At 43.8% G+C, this 22,371-nt stretch overlaps 1 protein-coding gene across 1 annotated transcript in view; it reads left to right on the top strand.

The window, feature by feature from the left end:
- The first annotated feature begins 16,668 nt into the window (after nt 1-16,668).
- Nucleotides 16,669-22,371, top strand: part of LOC122554028 (DDB1- and CUL4-associated factor 4-like) — a 105,106-nt gene continuing 99,403 nt past the window's right edge. The window contains exons 1-2 of the mRNA XM_043698515.1: nt 16,669-16,968; nt 19,127-19,251. Of these exons, the coding sequence (XP_043554450.1) occupies nt 16,669-16,968; nt 19,127-19,251 (425 nt within the window). The remainder of the gene's footprint in view (nt 16,969-19,126; nt 19,252-22,371) is intronic.

Below are 22,371 nucleotides of genomic sequence, written 5' to 3'. Positions count from 1 at the left end.
TTCTTCCTACCAAAGTGCATGACCTTACACTTTTCCATGTTGTACTCCATGTGCTACACCTTTGCCCACTCTCCTAACCTGTCCAAACTCTTCTGCAGCCTTCTCAATGCTACCTGTGCCTCTACCTATCTTTGTATCATCTGCAAACTTAGCCAGAATACCCTCAGTTGCTTTGTTTGATCATTAATGTACAAAGTGGAAAGTTGTGATCCTAACACTGAGCCTTGCAGAACACCACCTGTCACTGGTTGCCATCCTGAGAAAGGCCCTTTTATTCCCATTCTCTGCTTTCTGCCAGACAGGAGAAACTGAGGACTGCAAATACTGGAGTTCAGAGCTGAAAATGTGTTGCTGGAAAAGCGCAGCAGGTCAGGCAGCATCCAAGGAGCAGGAGAATTGACATTTCGGGCATGAGCCCTTCTTCGGGCTCATGTCCGAAACGTCGATTCTCCTGTTCCTTGGATGCTGCCTGACCTGCTGCGCTTTTCCAGCAACACATTTTCAGCTCCGTTTCTGCCAGACAACCAGGCCTTTTAAACTAGAGTGGCACAAATGTCCTGGGCAGGAGATTTGCTAGACCACTTCGGGAGGATTTAAATGAGTTTGGCAGGGGGATGGGAAACAGAGCTAGAGATCAGAGGAGATGGTAGTTGTTGAACGGGCAGAAATAGAATGCAGAGAGTCTGCTAGGAAGGATACACAGTTGATAGGGCAAAGGGATGGGTTAAAGTGTGTCTGTTTCAATGCAAGGAATGTCATGAATAAGAGAGTGATGAACTTAGAGCATGAATCAGTACTTGGAACGACAATGTTGTGGCCATAACAGAGACATGAATTTCACAGGGGCAGAGATGGTTGCTGGATGCCCCAGGGTTTAGATCTTTTTAAAAGAACAGGGAGGAGGGTAAAAGAGGAGGGGGAATAGCGTTGTTAATTAAAGAGTGCATCACAGCGCAGAAAAGGAGGTTGTTGAGGAGGGCTTGTCTACTGCGTTAGTATGGGTAGAAGTCAGTAATAGGAAAGGAGCAATTAGCTTATTGGGTGTTTTCTGTAGACCCAATAGCAGCACAGAGATAGAAGAACAAATTGGACAGCAGATGTTGGAAAGGTGTAGATGTAACAGAATTGTTGTTATGGGTCACTTCAACTTCCCCAATATTTCCTAAGTGCAGATGTTCTGAATGGAGCCGATTTTGTTAGCTGTGTTCAGGAAGGATTCCTGATTCAATACGTAGATAGGCCAAACAGGGGAGGCCATATTGGATTTGGTGCTAGGCAACGAGCCAGGCCAGGTGTCAGATCTCTCGGTGGGACAACATTTCAGTGACAGTGAACCCAACTGCTTCACCTTTACCACAGCCATGGAGAGGGGTAGGAACAGACAGTACGGGAAAGTATTTAATTGGGGAAGGGGAAATTATACTGCTATTAGACAGGAGCTGTGGAGTATAAATTGGGAACAATTGTCCTATGGGAAGTGCACAACAGAAATGTGGAGGCTGTACAAGGTACACTTGTTGTGAGTGTTGGATAAATTTGTCCCACCAAGACAGGCAAGGAATGGTAAGGTGAAGGAGCCTTGGATGACAAGAGCTGAGGAGCTTTACATCATGAAGACGACGAAGGAAGCTTACTTATGGATAAGGAAGCAAGGATCTGGCACAGCTTTCGAGGATTACAGGGTAGCTAGGAAAGAACTCAAAATGGACTGAAGAGAGCTAGGAGGGGGCACGAAAAAGCCTTGGCGGGAAGAATTGGGGAAAACCCAAAGGCATTCTACACTTATATGAGGAATAAGAGAATGACGAGAGAGAAGGCAAGGCTGATCAAGGATAGTGGAGGGAATTTGTGCCTGGAGTCTGAAGAGGTAGGGAATGCCCTAAATGAGTTTTTTGCTTTAGTATTCTCCAGAGAGAGGCACCTTGTTGATAGTGGACCAGTTTATCAGGCTTGAACAGACTGACATTAACAAAGTGGATGTGCTGGAAATTCTGGGAAGCATCAAGATAGGTAAGTCCCCAGGACCAGACCAATTATATCGAACATTACTACGGGAAGCGAGGAATGAGATTGCTGTGCCTATGGTAATGATCTCCATGGGAGTAGTACCGGATGAGTGGAGGGAGGCAAATGTTGTTCCTCTGTTCAAGAACAAACATGGAACAGGCCCTTCAGCCCTCAGCGCCTGCACCAATCCTGATCCTCTACCTAAACCTGTTGCCTATTTTCTAAGGATCTGTATCCCTTTGCTCCCTGCCCATTCATGTATCTGTCTAGATATGTCTCAAATGATGCTATCATGCTCGCCTTTCCACCTCTGTTGGCAATGCGTTCCAGGGACCCACCACCCTCTGCGTAAAGAACTTTCCACGCATATCTCCCCTAAACATTCCCCTCTCACTTTGAACTCATGATCCCTAGTAATTGAGTCCCCCACGCTGGGGGAAAAAGCTACTTGCTAAACCCTGTCTGTACCTCTCATGATTTTGTAGACCTCTCAAACTCTGTCTTTCTAATGAAAATAATCCTAATCTACTCAATCTCTCTTCATAGCTAGCACCCTCCATAATAGGCAACATTCTAGTGACCCTCCACTGCATCTCTCCAAAGCTTCCATATCCTTTTGGTATTTGGTGACCAGAACTATACACTGTGTTCCAAATGTGGCCAAATCAAAGTCTTATACAACTGTAACATGACTTGCCAACTTTTGTACTCAATACCCCATCGATGAAGGAAAGCATATCATATGCTTTTTTGACCACTCTACTGACCTGTGTTGTCACCTTCAGGGAACAATGGACCTGAACACTCTGATCTCTCTGTACATAAATTTTCCCTGAGACTTTTCCAATTTACTGTATAGTTCACTCTTCAATAAGAGCTTCCAAAATGCATCACCTCATATTTGCCAGAATTGAACTCTGTCTGCCATTTCTCTGCCCAACTCTCCAATCTAGATTTTGCTATATTCTCTGACAATCCCCTTCACTATCTGCTACTCCACCAATCTTAGTGCCATCTGTAAACTTGCTAATCAGACCACCTATACCTTCCTCCAAATCATTTATGTATGTCACAAACAACAGTGGTCCCAGCATGGATCCCTGTGGAACACTACAGGTCACAGTTCTCCATTTTGAGAAGCTCCCTTCCACTACAACTCTCTGTCTCCCATTGCCCAGCCAGTTCGCTATCCGTCTACCTAGTACACCCTGGACCCAATGCGACTTCACCATCTTCATCAGCCTATGGGGAACCTTATCAAACGCTTTAGAACATAGAACATAGAACATAGAAGAATACAGCGCAGTACATTCTCTATCCGTCTACCTAGTACACCCTGGACCCAATGCGACTTCACCATCTTCATCAGCCTATGGGGAACCTTATCAAACGCCTTACTGAAGTCCATGTCTATGACATCTACAGCCCTTCCCTCATCAATCTTGAGATTTCCTCGAAGAATTCCATTAGGTTTGTAAGACATGACCTTCCCTGAACAAAACCATATTGCCCATCATTGGTAAGCTCATTTTCTTCCAAATGGGAATAGATCCTATCCCTCAGTATGTTCTCCAGCAGCGTACCTACTACTAATGTCAGGCTCACTGGCCTATAAATACCTGGATTATCGCTGCTACCCTTCTTAAACAAGGGGACAAGATTAGCAATTTTCTAGCCCTCCAGAACATCACCTGTGTTCAAGGATGCTGCAAAGATATCTGTTAAGGCCCCAGCTATTTCCTCTCTTGCTTCCCTTCAGAAACCTAGGATAGATCCCATCTGGACCTGGGGACTTGTCCACCTTAATATCTGTGACCAACACATCCACAGTCCGTGTATTGTAAAAGATGCTCACAGCTTTCAATTGGCATCCTCACTTTTGACTAATGAACTTCATGCAAGTCCAACCACCATGAATGTGTGTCCACAATGATTAAAAGCATAGACTCCACAAAAGGACCAGCATAGTCGATGTGTCCCGGGTTTACCTGGCCAGTCACATGAAAGTAATGGAGCCACTGACACAAATTGTTGCCCCACCCATTCTGGCCACTGGACATAACTTCTCACCAACACCTTCATTTTGGAAACCACAGGATGATCCTGGTGGAGTTTAGCCTGTCTCTGATAGTGACATTTGCTTGGCACAAACACTCTTGCGGCTCATATTAGTATGGCATCCTCAATGGTGATCTGGGCTCATCAGGACCAGAAATGATTCAATCTGGTTGTGATGACCCTTTTATTTCCCCATCACCAGCAGCTTTAGTTTCACCAGGAAGGTATCAATACATATCTACAGTTGGATATTGTAATTCTCGACCAGAAGGGTGTACAGACGGACTCTTGCAGTGGCAACATCTGAGAGGCGGTATAAGGCATCCGCATTTATCACTTGGCCCCCCCGGTCAGTGTTCCAACTTGTAAGTACATGCAATTAATAAAGGTTCACTGCTGAATTTCACCCAAAGCTTGAGGTGGGAGAGCCCTGTCCTTTTCAAGTAGAACTAGCAGGCATTTGTGGTCCATTACAATCACAAATTGATGTCTACAAAGATACTGGTGGACCTTTTTCATGCCAAACCATCCTTCTCAATCTGAATGTATTTTCATTTGACATCAGCCAAAGTCTGGGTAACATACACTATCAGGATTTCTTTCTGCTACACCATCACCCCCGAGGTTGAACTTGAAGAATATTCTCCATTGTTCCCTGGAAGATTGCACAGGCTGATGGCACCCCACAAAGCAGTCTCATATTTGTGTAGCATACTCATGGGAATCCTCATCTGATCACAATGGCAGGTAAGCATGGCTCATATCCAGCTTCATGAGCACTGATACGCTGGCAGAAGTGTGAAAGCAGATGTGTGATGGATTGGGTGTTTATCCAGCTGAAAAAAAGCTGTTTACAATTTCTTTGAAACCTCTTCAAAGGTGAACCAACCCAAAATTGGTACAACCAGTGCTACTTGTATGGCAAACTGTACTGGTTTGATGATTCCTTTGCTTTCCAGCTTGTTGATTTCTACACCTATCTTTGCATGTCAGGCAAATGGCACTGATTGGTGTGGGTTTTTTAAAAAAAATTTTTTTAATAGATATTTTTATTAGAAATTTAGCATTTTTACAAGTTTACAAAGATAAACAAAACTCAAGTACAAATATTGATATACAATTAAATCTTAAATATATAACCAAAATTTAACAAAAGAAAAATACCGAGAAAAAAAAACTCAACTAACTACTAATCTAACCAGAGTGTATATTTAAGTCTCTTGCATTATTCAAATAAGAGAAAGAGAAAAAAAAAACAGCGGATAACATAGAAATTGGGTAGTAATATACATGCTCGGAATGTGTTAACATCAAATGTAACAAAACCCATATTCGTGCGGGATTCCTCTCCCAAGGGGCCCCGGATCAGCCAGGTCCGTAATCTCAATTAAATAAAAGCCCTTGTTAGAATAGCCAAAATATCTGTATTCATATAATTCAAGAAGGGCTGCCATATTTTTATAAAATAATTCGGTCTTTCGATGCACCATATTTGTAAGGAAGTCAAGAGGAATACATTCCATAATTAATCTGTGCCAATTTGAAAGTCCAGGGGGCCCCTCAGCCACCCAGTTTACCAAAATATTTTTCCTTGCACAGAAAGAGAGAATAGAAAATAGTCTCTTCCCGTGCATGTCCAGGGAGGATAAGTTCGAAAAGCCCAAAAGGAGAGATACGGGATCCACTTTAATTTCCATTCCTAAAATTTCTGTCAGGGCACTTGCTACTTTAGTCCAGTATCTACGGATCTTATGACAGGTCCATAGACAATGTACAAGAGTGCCCACCTCTATTTTACATTTGGGACACATTGGAGATGCCCCTGCCTTAAATTTTGCCAATCGATCCAGTGCTATATGGGCCCTATGAAGTATCTTCAGCTGGATAGCCTGAGTTCTGTAACAGATGGTGATTCTTCTGGCCTTTTCCCAAATGTCATTCTACGTTTCTATAGAGATTTCTAGTCCCAATTCCTGATCCCATGTTTTAAGCAGATTGTCCATATCTCCTGATACTTATTCATGTAGTAAATGATAAATAGTACTGATGGAGGATACCCCCATTGGTCGTAGTACTCTACATTCTCGATCTGATTTATAAAGACTATCTAATAACGTAGTCTTCTTCTGTATATAGTCTTGAATTTGGAAGTATCGATAGAGGTCTCCATTAGGTAATCCGAATTTCTGATGCAGCTGTTCAAAAGACATCAGGATCCCATCTTTAAATAGGTCCCCGAGACATGAGAGACCCCTGGATCTCCAGAGTTTAAAAGTGGTATCTGTAAACCCCGGTTGGAATGGTGTGGGTTTGATGGCTTGCTTCCGCTCTGTAGAGGTCCTATAAATCCCTCGGCCTCTCTGTTCAATAACTCTCCACAGGCCCTACCATTAACTGTGTAAGTTTTGCCCTGTTCATCAAATGCAACGCCTCACATTTATCTCAATTAACATCCATCTGCCACTCGTCGACCCATCGCCGCAATTGATTAAAGTTCCTTTGCAATTTTAGATCATCTTCTTCACTGTCTTCTAGAACACCAAATTTGGTATATCTACAAACTTATGAACCATGTTTCCTATATTCTTATCCAAATTGTTAATAAAAATGACAAATGTCAGCAGACCCAGCACTGATCCCTGTGCTTTCCAGTCTGAAAAACAACCCTCCACACTTTACCATTCAGAAGGAGAATGGGAACCTGAATTATAGCTCCAGTGTACAGGAGGTTGAGAGTAGTGAGATCATAAATAAGGTTTCAAGGTCACAAGTGCACCAGCAGGCAGGAAGCTGATTTGAAGTGTGTCCATGTCAACACTAAAAGCATTCGCAAGAAGGGAGGTGAACTTGCAGCATGACTTGGTACCTGGGACTTCGATATTGTGGCCATTTCAGAGACATGGATAGAGCAGGGACAGTAATGGTTGTTCAGGTTTCGGGGTTTAGATGTTTCAGTAAGAACAGGGAAGGTGGTAAAAGAGAGGGAGGTGTGGCAAGGACAGTATTACGGTGGCAGAAAGGATGTTTGATGGAGACTCATCTACTGAGGTTAGTAACAAGAAAGCAGAAGTCACCCTGTTGAGAGTTTTCTATAGGCCTCCAAAAAGTTCCAGAGATGTAGAGGAAAGGATTACAAGGATGATACTGGTTAGGAGCGAAAGTAACAGGGTAGTTGTTATGGGGGACTTTAACTTTCCAAATATTGACTGGAAATGCTATTGTTTGAGTACTTTAGATAGGTCAGGTTTTGTCCAATGTGTGCAGGAGGCTTTCCTGACAGTATGTAGATAGATCAACAAAAAAAAACATTAGATTTGATACTGGGTAATGAACCAAGTCAGGTGTTAGATTTGGAGGTAGGTGAGCACTTTGGTGATAGTGACCACAATTCAGTTATGTTTACTTTAGTGATGGAAAGGGATAGGTAAACACTGCAGGGCAAGAGTTATTAAGCAAGATTTAGGATGCATAGGATGGAGAAGGAAACTGCAGGGGATGGGCACAATTGAAACATGGAGCTTGTTCAAGGAACAGCAATTGCGTGTCCTCGATAAGTATGTACCTGTCAGGCAGGGAGGAAGTGGTTGAACAAGGGAACCATGGTTTACGAAAGAAGTTGAATCTCTTATGAAGAGGAAGAAGGCTTCTGTAAAGATAAGACGTGAAAGGTCAGTTAGGGCGCTTGAGAGTTAAAGTTAGCCAGGAAGGACCTAAAGCGAGAGCTAAGAAGAGCCAGGAAAGGAATGTGAGAAGTCTTTGGCAGGTAAAATCAAGGAAAACTCTAAAGCTTCCCATAGGTATATTAGGAATAAAAGAATGACTAGAGTCTTGTGGACCAATGGGGCTGAGAGATAAATGGGAGGGGGTGGGGCTGGGAGAAGGTAGCTGGGAATGTGATAGGTAGATTAAGGTGGGGGCCAAAGTGATAGGTGGGAAGAAAGATGGACAGTTATGACTGTTCAAGAGGGCGGTGCCAAGTTGGAAGATTGGGACTGGAATAAGGTAGGGGGAGGGAAAATGGGGAATCTAGTGAAATCCACATTGATCCCATGTGGTTAGAGGATCCCAAGGCAGAAGATGCAGCAATCTTCCTCCAGGCATCAGGTGGTTAGGGTTTGGCGATGTCCTTGGGGAATGGAAGGGGGACTTAAAGTGTTCAGCCACAGAGCGGTGGGTTTGATTAGTGCTGTTGTCCCAGAGATGTTCTCTGAAATGATCCACAAATTGGTGTTCTGTCTCCCCAATATAAAGGAGCACACATCGGGTGCAACGGATGCAGTAGATGACGTGTAGAAGTACAAGTAAATTTCTGTCAGATATGGAAGGATCCTTTGCGAGCTTGAACAGTGATTGGCGGGGGGTGGGTGTGTGTGGTGTGATTGTGGGTGCAGGCTTTGCACTTCTTGCGATGGCAGGGGAAGATGCCAGGAGGGGAGGGTGGGTTGGTGGGGGGCATGGACCTGACAAGGGAGTCATGGTCTCTCCAAAACACAGATAGTGGTGGGGAGGGAAATATACCTCTGGTAGTGGGGTCTGTTTATCAGTAGCGGAAATGGTGGATGATGATGCGGTGATTACCTTCCAGTCTTCTGGCACTATTCCTGTAGGCAATGACATAAAGATCACAACAAAAGGTTCTGCAGTCTCCTCCCTAGCTTCATGGAGAATCATAGGATAAATCACATCCAAGGGGACTTATCAATTTTCACACTTAACACAATTGCTAACATCTCCTCATGAACCTCAATTCTGACTAGTCTAATAGCATGTATCTCCATATATTCTTTGACAACATGGCGGCATGGTGGCTCAGTGGTTAGCACTGCTGCCTCACAGCACCAGGGTCCCAGGGTCGACTCCAGCCTCAGGTGACTGTCAGTGTGGAGATACATTTTCCCTGTGTCTGCATGGGTTCCCTCCAGGCACTCTGGTTTCCTCCCACATTCCAAAGATGTGCAGGTTAGGTGAATTGGCCATGCTAAATTGCCCATAGTACATCATTCGGAGGGAAATGGGTTTGGGTGGGTTAGTCTTCAGAGAGTCGGTGTGGACTTGTTGGGCCAAAGGGCCTGTTTCCACACTGTAGGGAATCTAATCTAAGCATTGTCATTTTCCAGTGTGAATACTTGACAAAAATAAAACTATCACATTCCCACACACCTTCCCTCCAGCCCCATCTCCCTTTCCCATTTATCTCTCAGCCCCCTAGGTCAACAAGACTCATTCCTGATGAAGGACTTATGCCCAAAACGTTGACTCTCCTGCTACTGCCTCATCATTTGTGCTTTTCTAGCAGCATACTCTTCGACTCTGATCTCCAGCATCTGCAGTGCTCACTTTCTCCTAAGATTAAGGCCAGTCAAGGACAGTAGTGGGAAGTAGTGGCATGGTGTCCAAGGAGGTAGAAGAAGCTCTAAACGAATATGTTTCATCAATATTCACACTGAAAAATGACAATGTTGTCAAGCAATATATGGGGATACAGGCTATTAAACTAGACGGGATTGACGTTCATAAAAAGGTGTTAACAATTCTGGAAAAGTGTGAAAATAGGATAAATCACATCAAGCCAAGGGGACTTATCTCGGATTCTCTGGGAAGCTAGGGAGGAGAATGCAGAACCTTCAGCTTTGATCTTTATATCATCATTGTCTACATGAACAGTACCAGAAGGCTGGAGAATAGCAAATACTGTCTCCTTGTTCACGAAGGGGAGTAGAGACTACCCTGGTAATGAGGGACTAGTGAGTCTCCGTTCAGTTATGGGTAAAGTGTTGGAAATGATGAGATAGGATTTATAATCATCTGGAAAGGAATAATTTGATTAGAGATAGTTAACAGGTTGTGTGAAGAGTTCTTTGAGAAGGTGACCAAACAGGTGAATGAGGGTAAAGCGGTTGATGTGGTGTATATGGATTTCAGTAAAGCATTTGATAAGTTTCCCCACGACAGGCACAAAATATGGAGGTATGGGATTGAGGGTGTTTTAGCAGTTTGGATCAGGAATTGCCAGCTGAAAGAAGTCATGATTTGGAGATGCTGGTGTTGGACTGGGGTGTACAAAGTTAAAAATCACACAACACCAGGTTATAAACCAACAGATTTAATTGGAAGCACACTAGCTTTCGGAGCGTCACTCCTTCATCAGGTGATAGTGGAGGGCTCAATCCTAACACACAGAATTTATAGCAAAAACTTAGTGTGATGTAACTGAAATTATACATTGAAAAATTGATTGTTAAGTCTTTCAACTGTTAGAATACCATGATAGTTTCTGTTGGACTATAACCTGGTGTTGTGTGATTTTTAACTTCAGCTGAAAGAAGACAGAGGGTGGTGGTGAGGATCTGAAACCTGAATACAGGCTGAGGTAACTAGCTGTTGTCAGGAACAACCACCTAATACATGCTCTTATTAACTTAGGTGACAAGAAAATGTCTTCTTAATGCAAATAACATGACAAAATGGCTTGTAGGCTGCAAATTGACAATTCTGCTTAAAGCTGCATAAAATGGCTTTTAACCCTGCTAAAGCTGCATAATTTACTGACCACAATCTGCCTCAACAAAGATTAGCAGACAATGCTTACTTTACAGCATAGAAATAACTAAGATAGGACATTACTGGCCATCCTAACTGACCTTCAAATGCAGGTGCAGACTTGGTTCGTGAGATAAGAGTGGCTTATGTGTTAGAAAACAAAATTGGTTCCCAGGAAATATCATTTGGCTGAGCTGCTTTCAATAAAACCATTTTGTTAATTGATTGGTCATTGTTTGAATGTACTGTACAATTACGGCCTGTACCTCTCTTTAAGAAAACTATAAAAAGTCTTTGTTTTAAGCCATGTGTGCAGCTCGTCTGAGGAGCATAAAAATGTTTAACCTCTGTTTCTGGACGATCTGTGTCCAGCTGTATGAGAAATAAAGTGTGAAGTCGTTAAGAACCAGACCAATTGCAAGTGTTTATTGACCGATCGCGGAACTGAGAGACTCTGCCGAGGGTCGAGATCGTCAGTGGTTGATGGGAAACTTTGATCCCGGAGTTCAATTATTAGTGGTGTATCGCAAGGATCTGTTTTGGGGCCACTGTTTTGTCATTTTTATAAATGAGCTGGATGAGGGCATAGAAGAATTGGTTAGTAAATTTGCAGATAACCCTAAGGTCGGTGGAGTCATGGACAGTGCTGGTTACATTGATGTTGCAGGTTACAGAGGGACATAGATAAGTTGCAGAGATGGGCTGATGGTGGCAGAGTCAAATGTTGATAAGTGTGAGGTGATTCACTTTGGAATGAGTAACCGGAATACAGTGTACCAGGCTAATGGTAAGATTCTTGGTAATGCAGATGAGCAGAGAGATCTTGGTCTCCATTTACATAGATCCCTGAAACTTGCCACCCAGGTTGATAGGGTTGTTAAGAAAGCACCCTGTGTGTTAGCTTCTATTGGTAGAGGTAATGAGTTTTGGAGCCATGAGGTCATGGCTGTACAAAACTCTGGTGCGGTCACACTTGGAGTACTGCGTACAGTTCTGGTCGCCACATTATAGGATGTGTGAGCATTAGAAAGGGTGCAGAGGAGATTTACCAGGACGTTGCCTAGTATGGAGGGAAAGTCTTATGAGGAAAGGCTGAGGGACTTGAGGCTGTTTTCATTACAGAGAAGAAGGTTGAGACGTGGTTTAATAGAGACATACAAGATGATCAGAGAATTAGATAGAGTGGACAGTGAGAGCCTTTTTCCTCAGATGGTGATGGCTAGCATGAGGGACATAGCTTTAAATTGAGGAGTAATAGATATAGGAGAGATGTTAAAGGTAGTTTCTTTACACAGAGGGTGTGGAATGCCCTGCCTGCAACAGTAGTAGACTTGCCAACTTTAAGGGCATTTAAACAGTCATTAGATAAACATAAGGATCATAATGGAATAGTGTAGGTTAGATGGGCTTCAGATTGGTTACAACATCAAGGCCTGAAGAGTCTGCACTGCGCTTAATGTTCTACATTATACTCCATCTGCTACTTCCTTACCCACTCTACTAACCTGTCCAAATCCTGCAGCCTCCCTGCCTCCTCACCTCCTAAATGCTACCTGTCCCTCTGTGTATCATCTACAAACACAGCCAGAATGCACTCAGTTCCTTCATCTTGATTGTTTCTGTATAAATTGAAAAGATGTGGTCCCAACACGAGGCCTTGTGGAACACCACTAATCACTGGCAGGCATCTAGAAAGATCCTTTTATTCCCGCTCTCTGTTTTCTGTCAGACAGCCAATCTTCTGTGCATGCTAGCACCTTGCCTCTGACACCATGGGCCCTTATTTTATTCAATAGCCTCCTGTGTGTCACGTTGTCAAAGGCCTTCTTGAACTCCAGGTAGATACTTCCTCAAATAAGACCTCCCCTTAATGAAACCATGCTGACTTTGCCTTGTTTTCCCATACACTTCCAAGTATCCAGAAATCTCATCCTTCACAATGGGTTCCAGATTCTAATCTGAGGTCAGGCTAATTGGTTTGCAACTTTCCATCTTTTGCCTTACTCCCTTTTTAAACAGGGGTATCACATTAGCAATTTTCAAGTCCTCTGGGATCCTCCCGGACTCTAGTGATTCCCGAAAGATCACCACTAACACCACCACCATCTCTTCAACTATCTCCCCTAGGGGTCCAGTCCAACTGATCCAGGTGATTTATCCACTTTCAAGCCATTCAGTTTTTCTATAGCCCCCTTCTCATATGGAATATATGGAAAATAATTTCGCAGTTATATAGTTAACTTAGTGGTATAATGCATGCACAGGATCATGTTACTGGGCTCCAGAAACAGTAAATGGTAGTTAAATCACTGATAGATGAGCTAATGCTAAAGACGATGGTGGTGTAACGGGATTGGTCTGTTGCTTACACTTAACCTATGTGGCAGAAGAGGCATAGTTTAGAAAGACAAAGCAAGCTCATATGATTGGTTATGCTAATGCTATCAGATAAGTGCAGAAACTACAAAAGTATAAAAAGTAGTGGCCTCAAGAATCGGGGGCAGACAGGAAAGACATTGATTGATTGCCACAGCTTGTATTTGCAAATAAAAGTTTAACTTTGTGAAGGATTTTCTGCATCTCCTGGTAATCCTGGTATTGGGTTAGCTTTCCACAACACTCATTGGTGATGGCCACCATACTCAGCTCTGCCCCCGACTCTTTTGAATTTTTGAGATATTACTCATGTCTTCCACAATGACGACTGACGCGAAGTAATTATTAATTTCCTCGTTTCCCACTGTTGCTCCAGAGTCATTTTCCTGCAGTCCAATGTCCACTTTTACCTCTCCTTTGCCCTTTGTTTATCTAAAGAAACTCTCCCAGTCTTTTTTTTTAATTGCTGGTTAGCTAACCCTCATTTAATCGTCTCCCTGCTTATTTCTTTTTGTTGCCCTCAGTTGGTCTTTGCAAGGTTCTCAATCTTCTGGTTTCCCATTATCCTTCACCACATTATATGCTTTCTCTTTTACTTTTATGCTATCCCCGACTTCCCTAGTCAGCCATGATTGCCTCCTCTTCCCCGTACCTGACAATGTCCCAGACATCACCACCACTGGATACATCATGCCCCACCAGGAGAGTTACCCAGGAAATATTAGACAGAGTAGCTAGCCAGTCACTGAAGCAATATAAATTTGAGCTGCACTGTGGATTTTTAGGAATTATTGATTTGGCTGAAGCCAAGGGAATTGCCTGAAAAATTGAAATTTCTGATCAGTATTCTCTGTGCAGCTGGAAACTCTAAAGTTGAAGCATTGAGGATTCCAAGTTACTCAAGCTTATGAATTACACAAGAAATGTTCAGAGTTTACAAACCCATTCCAATTGTTTGCTAATCTGGAGTCCTTCGACAGTCTTCAGTTTCCAAACTCTTAGATTGTATCTCCTTTTTCTTTTTGACTGAGCTCATAATTTCGCTTGTTAACAAAGGTTCCTAAATCTTGCCATCCTTATCACCCTGTTTCAATGACCAGGTCACATATTCTTAAATGCAATAACATCAAGAAAGGTCTGATGGGCTTCTCAGACAAATCTTCCAGCTTCTTCATGATAGCCCACATTGTTGAGGTCACTTTCAGTTTAAATTTAAACTCAGAACCATAGCAAACCTTCTTCTATTGTTTACCTTTTACGCTCCTTACTTATTTTCATTCTCTGCATTGAAAAGAAATTCACTAAAGATTGCTTGATATTTCTTGCTACCATCATTTCTCACACACAGCTCGCTTCCTCATTTCTTTTTGGATCTCCCCCTCCACATTCTACACTCCTCAGCTTTCTATCGTATTTGGGAGAGGCTGAATAGGCATGGGCTTTTATCCCCTGGAGCGTCAGAGGCTGAGGGGTTACCTTATAGAGGTTAAAATCATGAGGGGCTTGGTTAGAATAAACAGATAAGGTCTTTTCCCTGGAGTAGGGGAATCCAGAACTAGAGGGTATAGGTTTAGGATGAGAGAGGAAAGATATAAAAGGGACCTGAAGGGCAACGTTTTCACACAGAGGCTGGTGCATGTATGGAATGTGCTGCCAGAGGAAGTGGTGGAGGCTGGATAAGGTCTTTTCCCTGGAGTAGGGGAATCCAGAACTAGAGGGTATAGGTTTAGGATGAGAGAGGAAAGATATAAAAGGGACCTAAAGGGCAACGTTTTCACACAGAGGCTGGTGCATGTATGGAATGTGCTGATGTGCTGCTAGAGGAAGTGGTGGAGGCTGGTACAATTACAACATTTAAAAGACATCTAGATGGGTATATGAATAGGAAGGGTTTAGAGGGATATGGGCCAAGTACTCTTAAATGGGACTAGATTAGTTTGGGATAACTGGTCGGTAAGGATGAGTTGTTTCCGTGCTGTACATCTCTATGAAATAAACCTGCACCTTAAGCACAGAAAATGCTTTGTCGTGGCTTTGTCAGAGGGAGGTCATGACTAACAAACTTATTAGAATTTTACAAAATGTGATCAAGTATGTGGATCAGTCAATGTGGTTTTAGCAAAGCTTTTCACAAGGTACATCTGGAGAATGTGTGGAAGTTGTTGCTTCAGCAGAAGTGATAAGACTCAGCTATCAAGGGGGGGGGTTGCACGCTAACAACAGGCCACAGATGGATGTAGTAAACCGATTAGATTAGCAGCTGCACAGAGCAACTGCAACTGTCACGTACGAGGTAAAAGGGGAAGTATCGAGAGACACTCAGAGACTGTCTGATAATGCACTGATATTGTTCAGGGGCATGCCTACCTTTTGGACACCCGCTCTTGCAAGAACGTATGAATAAAGACTGCTTCGGAATTTGACTCGGACTAAAATTACTTGGCAGTGAGCTTCGTTTCTCACAATTGGGGGCCTCATCCAGGATACTGTCATCACCGGCGGAGTGGTCACTGTCGATGACTGGGAAGACACATCCCATTACTTTTAGAATGGTCCTATGTCTTTCGTCAGTAGGTGACCCATCCGGTCGACTGACGAGGATCCGAGGCGAGTCATTCCGAACCAGGGCAAGAAAATAAGGCAGGGGCGGAACAGTAGGCACAGCTGCAGTCTGGCAAACTCCGTGCACGGACCAAGGTAAGAAAAGAGAGTTTTAAGTATGGCCTTGGTGACTGGGAGTGTGAAAGCTGTCAAATTAAAGGACTTATGGATTAAACAATGGGAGGTAAAGGAAGTAAGAATAAGGCGCCAGGGAAAAAAGGGTAAAGAAGTCCCGGATAACATCCCTTCGGAAAGTCCGTTAGGAAGGATGTTGAGGAATTGGAAACATAATTCTTGTACAAGGGAGAAGGATCAGAAAATTATGATAAAATATTGTTGTTTTGTTTGGACCAAAAAGAGAGTATTCGTCCATCATTGGTTTTTTTGGCCGAAATATGGGTCGGACGAGGATTGGGTCTATCAATTGTTGAAGTCATATATTGAGTCTGTCAATTGTTGAAGTTATATGTTAATGAAAAACAACCTTTCTGTAAAGAGAAGTCCGACTATGCCTCCTGCTGGCAGGACAGTCAAGACATACGTTTATATAGCATGAAAACTACGCGGGAGGCCAAAAGTCCCGAAAACAGGATTGACGAAAAGGAATTAGAACAATGTAAAAAAGATATTAAGAACTATCCTTTCAGGGAAGTCCCCATAGGAATGGGCGAGATTGGCTTTGTGAGTGCCCCTTTGACGAGCGGAGAGGTTAGGACCTTTAAGGAGGAAATGAAATTCCTTATTGAAAATCCTCTTGGTCTTTCTGAACAAATAGATCAATTCCTAGGTCCGAGTATATAGACTTGGATGGAATTGATGTCTATTTTGAATATTCTCTTCACAGGAGAAGAGGGTAATGATTAGAGGGGCAGCTATGCGATTGTGAGAACGAGAACACCTCCCCCCCCCCCCGGGGCGGGAGTCATACCGGCCAAACAGAAGTTTCCCAACACAGATAGGGGAACAATAATCTAGATCACTAAATGCAGATGAAGGACCTCAAAGACTTAATAATAAACGGAATTAGAGAAGTAGTCCCTAAATCTCAGAATTTAACAAAGGCGTTTGAGGTCCGACAAGAGAAAGATGAGACTCCGTCAGCATTTTTACAGAGATTATGGGACTCAAATGAGAAAGTACTCAGGTATGAACCCTGAGGATCCAGTAGCACAGGGCCTCCTCAAAGTACATTTTGTGACTAAAGCATGGCCGGATATCCAAAAGAAAATTCAGAAAATAGAGGGATGGAGTGACAAATCTTTGGATGAATTATTAAGAAAGGCACAGAAAGTGTTTGTAAAGAGAGAGAATGAGAAGCAAAAAGAGAAGGCGAAAATGATGGTAGCCACGGTTGATGAGATAGTCAAGAAAAGAGTGGAACCGATAGTAAGCAACTGGAGTGGTGGCTGGCAACATGTTGAAAATAGAGGTAGGGAAAGAGAACGAGGAGGACCCATTAGGGGGTCCAGTCGACAGGGACAGGGATCGAAGTGTAAATCCCCACAGGCGGGATGTTACTACTGTGGAAAGACAGGTCACTTTAAGCGGGAGTGTCCAGATCTGAAAAGGGAAGAGAGGCCGATACCGCTTATGAACTTTGAAGAAGAATAGGGGCATCAGGGGTTCCTGCCCCCGGCAACCCACCGGGAACCCTTGATAAATTTAAAGGTGGGACTGCATGAAGAGGATACAGTTTTCCTAGTAGATACGGGGGCAGCACGATCATCTTTAAATTTTATACCCAAAAGGAGTACAATTTACAAAAAACAGATAACGGTGTCCGGCGTGAAGGGGGAAGGATTTACAGTCCCTGTATTTGAACCTATGACGATCGAAAGTACCTCTATTTGTGGGTGGCACGGTAGCACAGTGGTTAGCACTGCTGCTTCACAGTGCCAGAGACCCGGGTTCATTTCCCGCCTCAGGCGACTGACTGTGTGGAGTTTGCATGTTCTCCCCATGTCTGCGTGGGTTTCCTCCGGGTGCTCCAGTTTCCTCCCACAATCCAAAAGTGTGCAGGTTAGGTGAATTGGGCATGCTAAATTGCCCGAACTGTTAGGTGAAGGGGTAAAAGTAGGAGAAAGGGTCTGGGTGGGTTACGCTTCGATGGGTCAGTGTGGACTTGTTGGGCCTAAATGCCTGTTTCCACACTAAGTAATCTAATCTAAAAATTGAGGGACAACTGTTATACATTCCGGATATAGGAAGTAGTTTGTTAGGAAGAGACTTAATTATACTATTAGGACTAGGGATCGGGGTGAGTGACCGACAACCAGTAGTAAGAATGGCTTAGCAGATACAGTACAGACTTGACACCCAGCTGTCCCTAATCCTTATACCCTCTTGAGTAAAATCCCACACGACCACAAGTGGTTCAGTGTGGTGGACCTAAAAGATACCGTTTGGGCACGCCCCTGGCAGAAGAAAGCAGAAACATGTCCACCTTCGATTGGGAAGACCCAAGAACGGGGCAGAAACAGCAATATAGATGGACAGTGCTTTCTCAGGGATTCACTGAATCCCCAAATTTATTTGGCCAGGTTTTAGAACAAATTTTGGAAAAGTTTATAAGTCCCCAGGGGACAATTTGCTGCAATATGTAGATAACCTACTGGTCACAGGAGATGATGATAAGGGAACAACGGAAGCAACTAACCAATTGCTAAATTTTCTGGGACAACAGGGATTGAGGGTCTCTGGGAACAAATTACAATATGTAGAAAGGAAAGTAAAATACTTAGGATACCTGGTCAGTGAAGGGAAAAGGAAAATAAGTCTTGAAAGGATTGAAGAGATAGTGGGAATGAGGTGAAGGATTTAAAACAGACCATCGAAATAGAAACTGGCTATGGGGATACACTGAAAAGTCTGAACAAAAACAATTGCTATGCACGTGCCTCCGGTAGGCCAGTGGCCCAGGTAGTTCCCTTTCCGCTTGGGTGGCAGAGAGACAGGAAGGGCATGAAATATGATAGCCCTGTATCAGGATAACACTGCATGGAATAATGGGAATTGTACTTCCCTATCACTAATGTTCCCTCCCTTGGAGAAGAAAGATTTAAAAATCCCCCCCCACGTTTTTGGCCACGGTCAGAAAGTACACGTCATGTGTCAGCAGACAAGGTCTAAATCAGTTCAGAGACTAGGGGGAGCTGAAATAGTGTATAAAAATTGAAAATGTGACCGGAACAGACAAGGGAGAGAACTACTCAGCCCTGCAGGTTTCCTGAGCGGATCTGTGGAGGGAAAATACTGAGATCCACCCTACCTCCAGATTGGGGAGGCATATGTGCAATTGGCAATCCCATTCACCTTGGCATTTGAAAAGGAAAAGATTGTGACAAAAGGGAGTCAGAGTAAAAGATCATTATTGGATACTTCTTTTGATGATTGGATATAACTAGTCTCTAAAGGAGTTCCTAGAAGGGTGCCAGATGAGTTCAAGGCTCACAACCAGATTGCAGCAGGCTTTGAGTCAGCTCTCTTCTGGTGGGTAACGGTCAACAAGAATGTGGATTTGATAAATTATATTTTCTATAATCAGCAGAGGTTCATTAACTACGCTAGGGATGCAGTCAAAGGTATAGCAGAGCAGCTCGATGCAACCAGCAGAATAGCTTGGGAGAACAGAATGGCCTTAGACATGATCCTAACTGAAAAAGGCGATGTGTGAGAGATGTTAGGGGGGAGCTGTTGTACCTTTATTCCAAATAACAGCGCCCGATCGGTCAATCACTCGAGCCCTACGGGGGTTGACTACCTTAGCAGAGGAACTGGCTAGCAGCTCGATGCAACAGCAGAATAGCTTGGGAGAACAGAATGGCCTTAGACATGATCCTAACTGAAAAAGGCGATGTGTGAGAGATGTTAGGGGGGAAGCTGTTGTACCTTTATTCCAAATAACAGCGCCCGATGGGTCAATCACTCGAGCCCTGCGGGGGTTGACTACCTTAGCAGAGGAACTGGCTGAGAATTCAGGGGTAGACACATTGCTCACTGGGTGGCTGGATTCATGGTTTGGGAAATGGAAAGGCATAAGTGGTCTCCATACTCACCTCCTTGATAGTGGTTGTTGGAGTACTGATAGCTATAGGATGTTGCATCGTACCTTGTGCACGGGGACTAACCCAGCGGCTGATTGAAATGGCCCTGAAATGGCCCTGACTAAACAAATGCCTGTAACAGGTAGTCAGAGAGAGGAACTCTACCCGTTGAAAAATGAGGGGATGAGTGATCTTGAAGAAGTTTCCAAGATAGATGAGGTCTCAGGGATGCTGCTGACAAACTTAGAGGCGACGTATGAGGGACATGCAGAAGAGAAAAAATATTAGCCAAGAAGAAAAGGGGGAATTGTGGAGAACATGTGGAAGTGTTGCTTCAGTTGCACGCTAACAACAGGCCACAGTCGGATGTGGTAAACTGATTAGATTAGCAGCTGCACAGAGCAACTGCAACTATCACGTATGAGGTAAAAGGGGAAGTACTGAGAGACTCAGAGACTGTATAAAAATGCACTGATATTGTTCAGGGGTGTGCCTACTTCTTGGATACCTGCTCTTGCAAGAACGTATGAATAAAGACTGCTTCAGAATTTGACTCTGACTAAAACTATTTGGCAGTGAGCTTCACTTCTCACATAAGAGACTGACTGAGATGGAATTGAGTAAAATCTAGTGAAAGGGATCAGAAACTGGCTTAGTAATACAACACAAAGGGTAGAAGGCTGTTTGAGTGACTGAAAACGGTACCCGGCAATATACCACAAGAATCAGTACTGGGACCCCTTATTGTCTGTTGTGTACATATAATATTTACATCTCTATGTCTCTAATCAGGAAACTATACTCCACCTCATGTCTCATCCCCGGAGCAACACCCCTCCCAATCCAACTCACGCCCCCACATCCAGACACCTCCCCAAACCGCAGATGATCGGAATCCAATACAACATCCTCCCAAGACTCCGCACGAACCCTATGACCTGATCTCCCTCACCCCATGGACAGGTCCAGCATGTCTTGGTCGTTTGGAGTCGAAACACTGTTTCCCCCCTTCCATAATCCACTCCTAATTGCACTCAGGCATCCCACTGACCAGACTTCAGTATCCACCACCACCCCCCTCACCAGACGCCGGTGTTCGTCCCCAAACCCCCGACTGCAGTCAGTCGCGCCCCTCTCCCAATTTCGCCCAGTCACCCATAGCCCCAGGTATTCTCCGACGTTTATCCTATCGAAGCATCTCACTGACTCGACCCAGAGCCTCCCTGATGGCTCGCGGACAAGTTCGAACGGAACGAAAATTCAAAACTAACTACCGCCCCGCGCGACCACACTCAGGTTTAACGACGTCTCTCGCCACATTCCAGAACTTTCCATCCAACCCCATGATTTGGGAACTCTGCTCCTTCATCAGGTGGTTATCTCATGAGGAAGAAACAGCGCTTGGAAAGCCAGTGCTTCCAAATAAACCTCTTGGACTATAAATTTTTAACTTCATCCAACCACTCATATTCCCGTTATCCAACACTGAGCATGCGCAATAGGTTCGGGGAGGGGAAACGCCACAGCGGGAACATGCGCAGTGAGTACCATCCCGCCGAACCTCCCCTTGGATCCTCGTTTCCTGCCCTCTGACCCGGAAGTGGAAGCGACCGTTCAAGGATTGGGGAAAATATTGGTGACTGGAAGGAGTGGTGCTAGTTAGGGATCAAACCAGTGAATCAGAGGGAGGTTGTAGTCAATTAAGAGAGGAGTGTTCGTGGCTGGCTGACTCAGGATAATGTGATGGAAATAGCATCTGGAGAAGCAGAGCGATATCAAAAGAACTGCAGATACTCGAGATCTGAAACAAAAAAGCAAATTGCTGGGGAAACTGAGCAGGTCTGGCAGTATCTGTGAAGAGGGAAAGCAGCATTAACGTTTTGAGTCCAGTACGTAAGTAAAACATTACTAATAAGCAAATGAATGAAATTGAAGAGTGGCAGCTCCCCAGGATTTCCCGTTACCATCCGCGGGCGTTAAAAGAAGTACACGTAGTAGAGTACACCGTAGATACCCTGCTTGAAATCTTGCAAAGTTTCCTACATGCAGGAGTTGTCACTCTAGAATGGAAAATTGCACACCATTGCGAGGGAATTGTAGACCAGTTAGCCTAACATCTGTGGTAAGGAAAATGTTGGAGTTTATAATCAGGGATGGGGTAACTAAGCACCTTGAAAATTCTCAGTTAACCAGTGAGAGTCACAGAGCCAGCATGGATTTATGACAGGTCATGCCAACAAACCTTACTGAAGTTTTGAAGAGGTGGCTGAGGTATGGACATGGGAATGTCAATGGATGTTGCTTATATGGATTACCAGAGGCATTTGATAAAGTCCCACATAAGAGGCTAAGTTAGAATCCTATGATATTGAGAGCAAATTACTGACATTGTGACTGGTGAAGCAGTAGCTGAAATTGGTTGAGTGACAGGTGACAAAAAGAATGGTTGATGGGTAGGAACTCAATTTGGCAAGATGTGATCAGTGGTATCCCATAGGATCTCTGATAGACCCTCAAGTTATTTACATTATTTATTAATTAATTGGATAATGACACAAATAGCCATATATCCAAATTTGTTGATGAGACAATGTTAAGTGAAATCCCAGCATCTGTCGCAACACTACAGACTTCTTACAGAAACTCTGCACTCACGGCCTAGTCAAACAGGGAATATTCATCGTTACAGTGGACGTTTCAGCACTCTACACCAGCATCCCCCACGATGACAGCTTCGCTTCAACAG

Source organism: Chiloscyllium plagiosum, chromosome 10, assembly GCF_004010195.1.
Source record: "Chiloscyllium plagiosum isolate BGI_BamShark_2017 chromosome 10, ASM401019v2, whole genome shotgun sequence".
Lineage (NCBI taxonomy): Eukaryota > Metazoa > Chordata > Chondrichthyes > Orectolobiformes > Hemiscylliidae > Chiloscyllium > Chiloscyllium plagiosum.
This window is presented reverse-complemented; position numbering and strand designations above follow the sequence as displayed.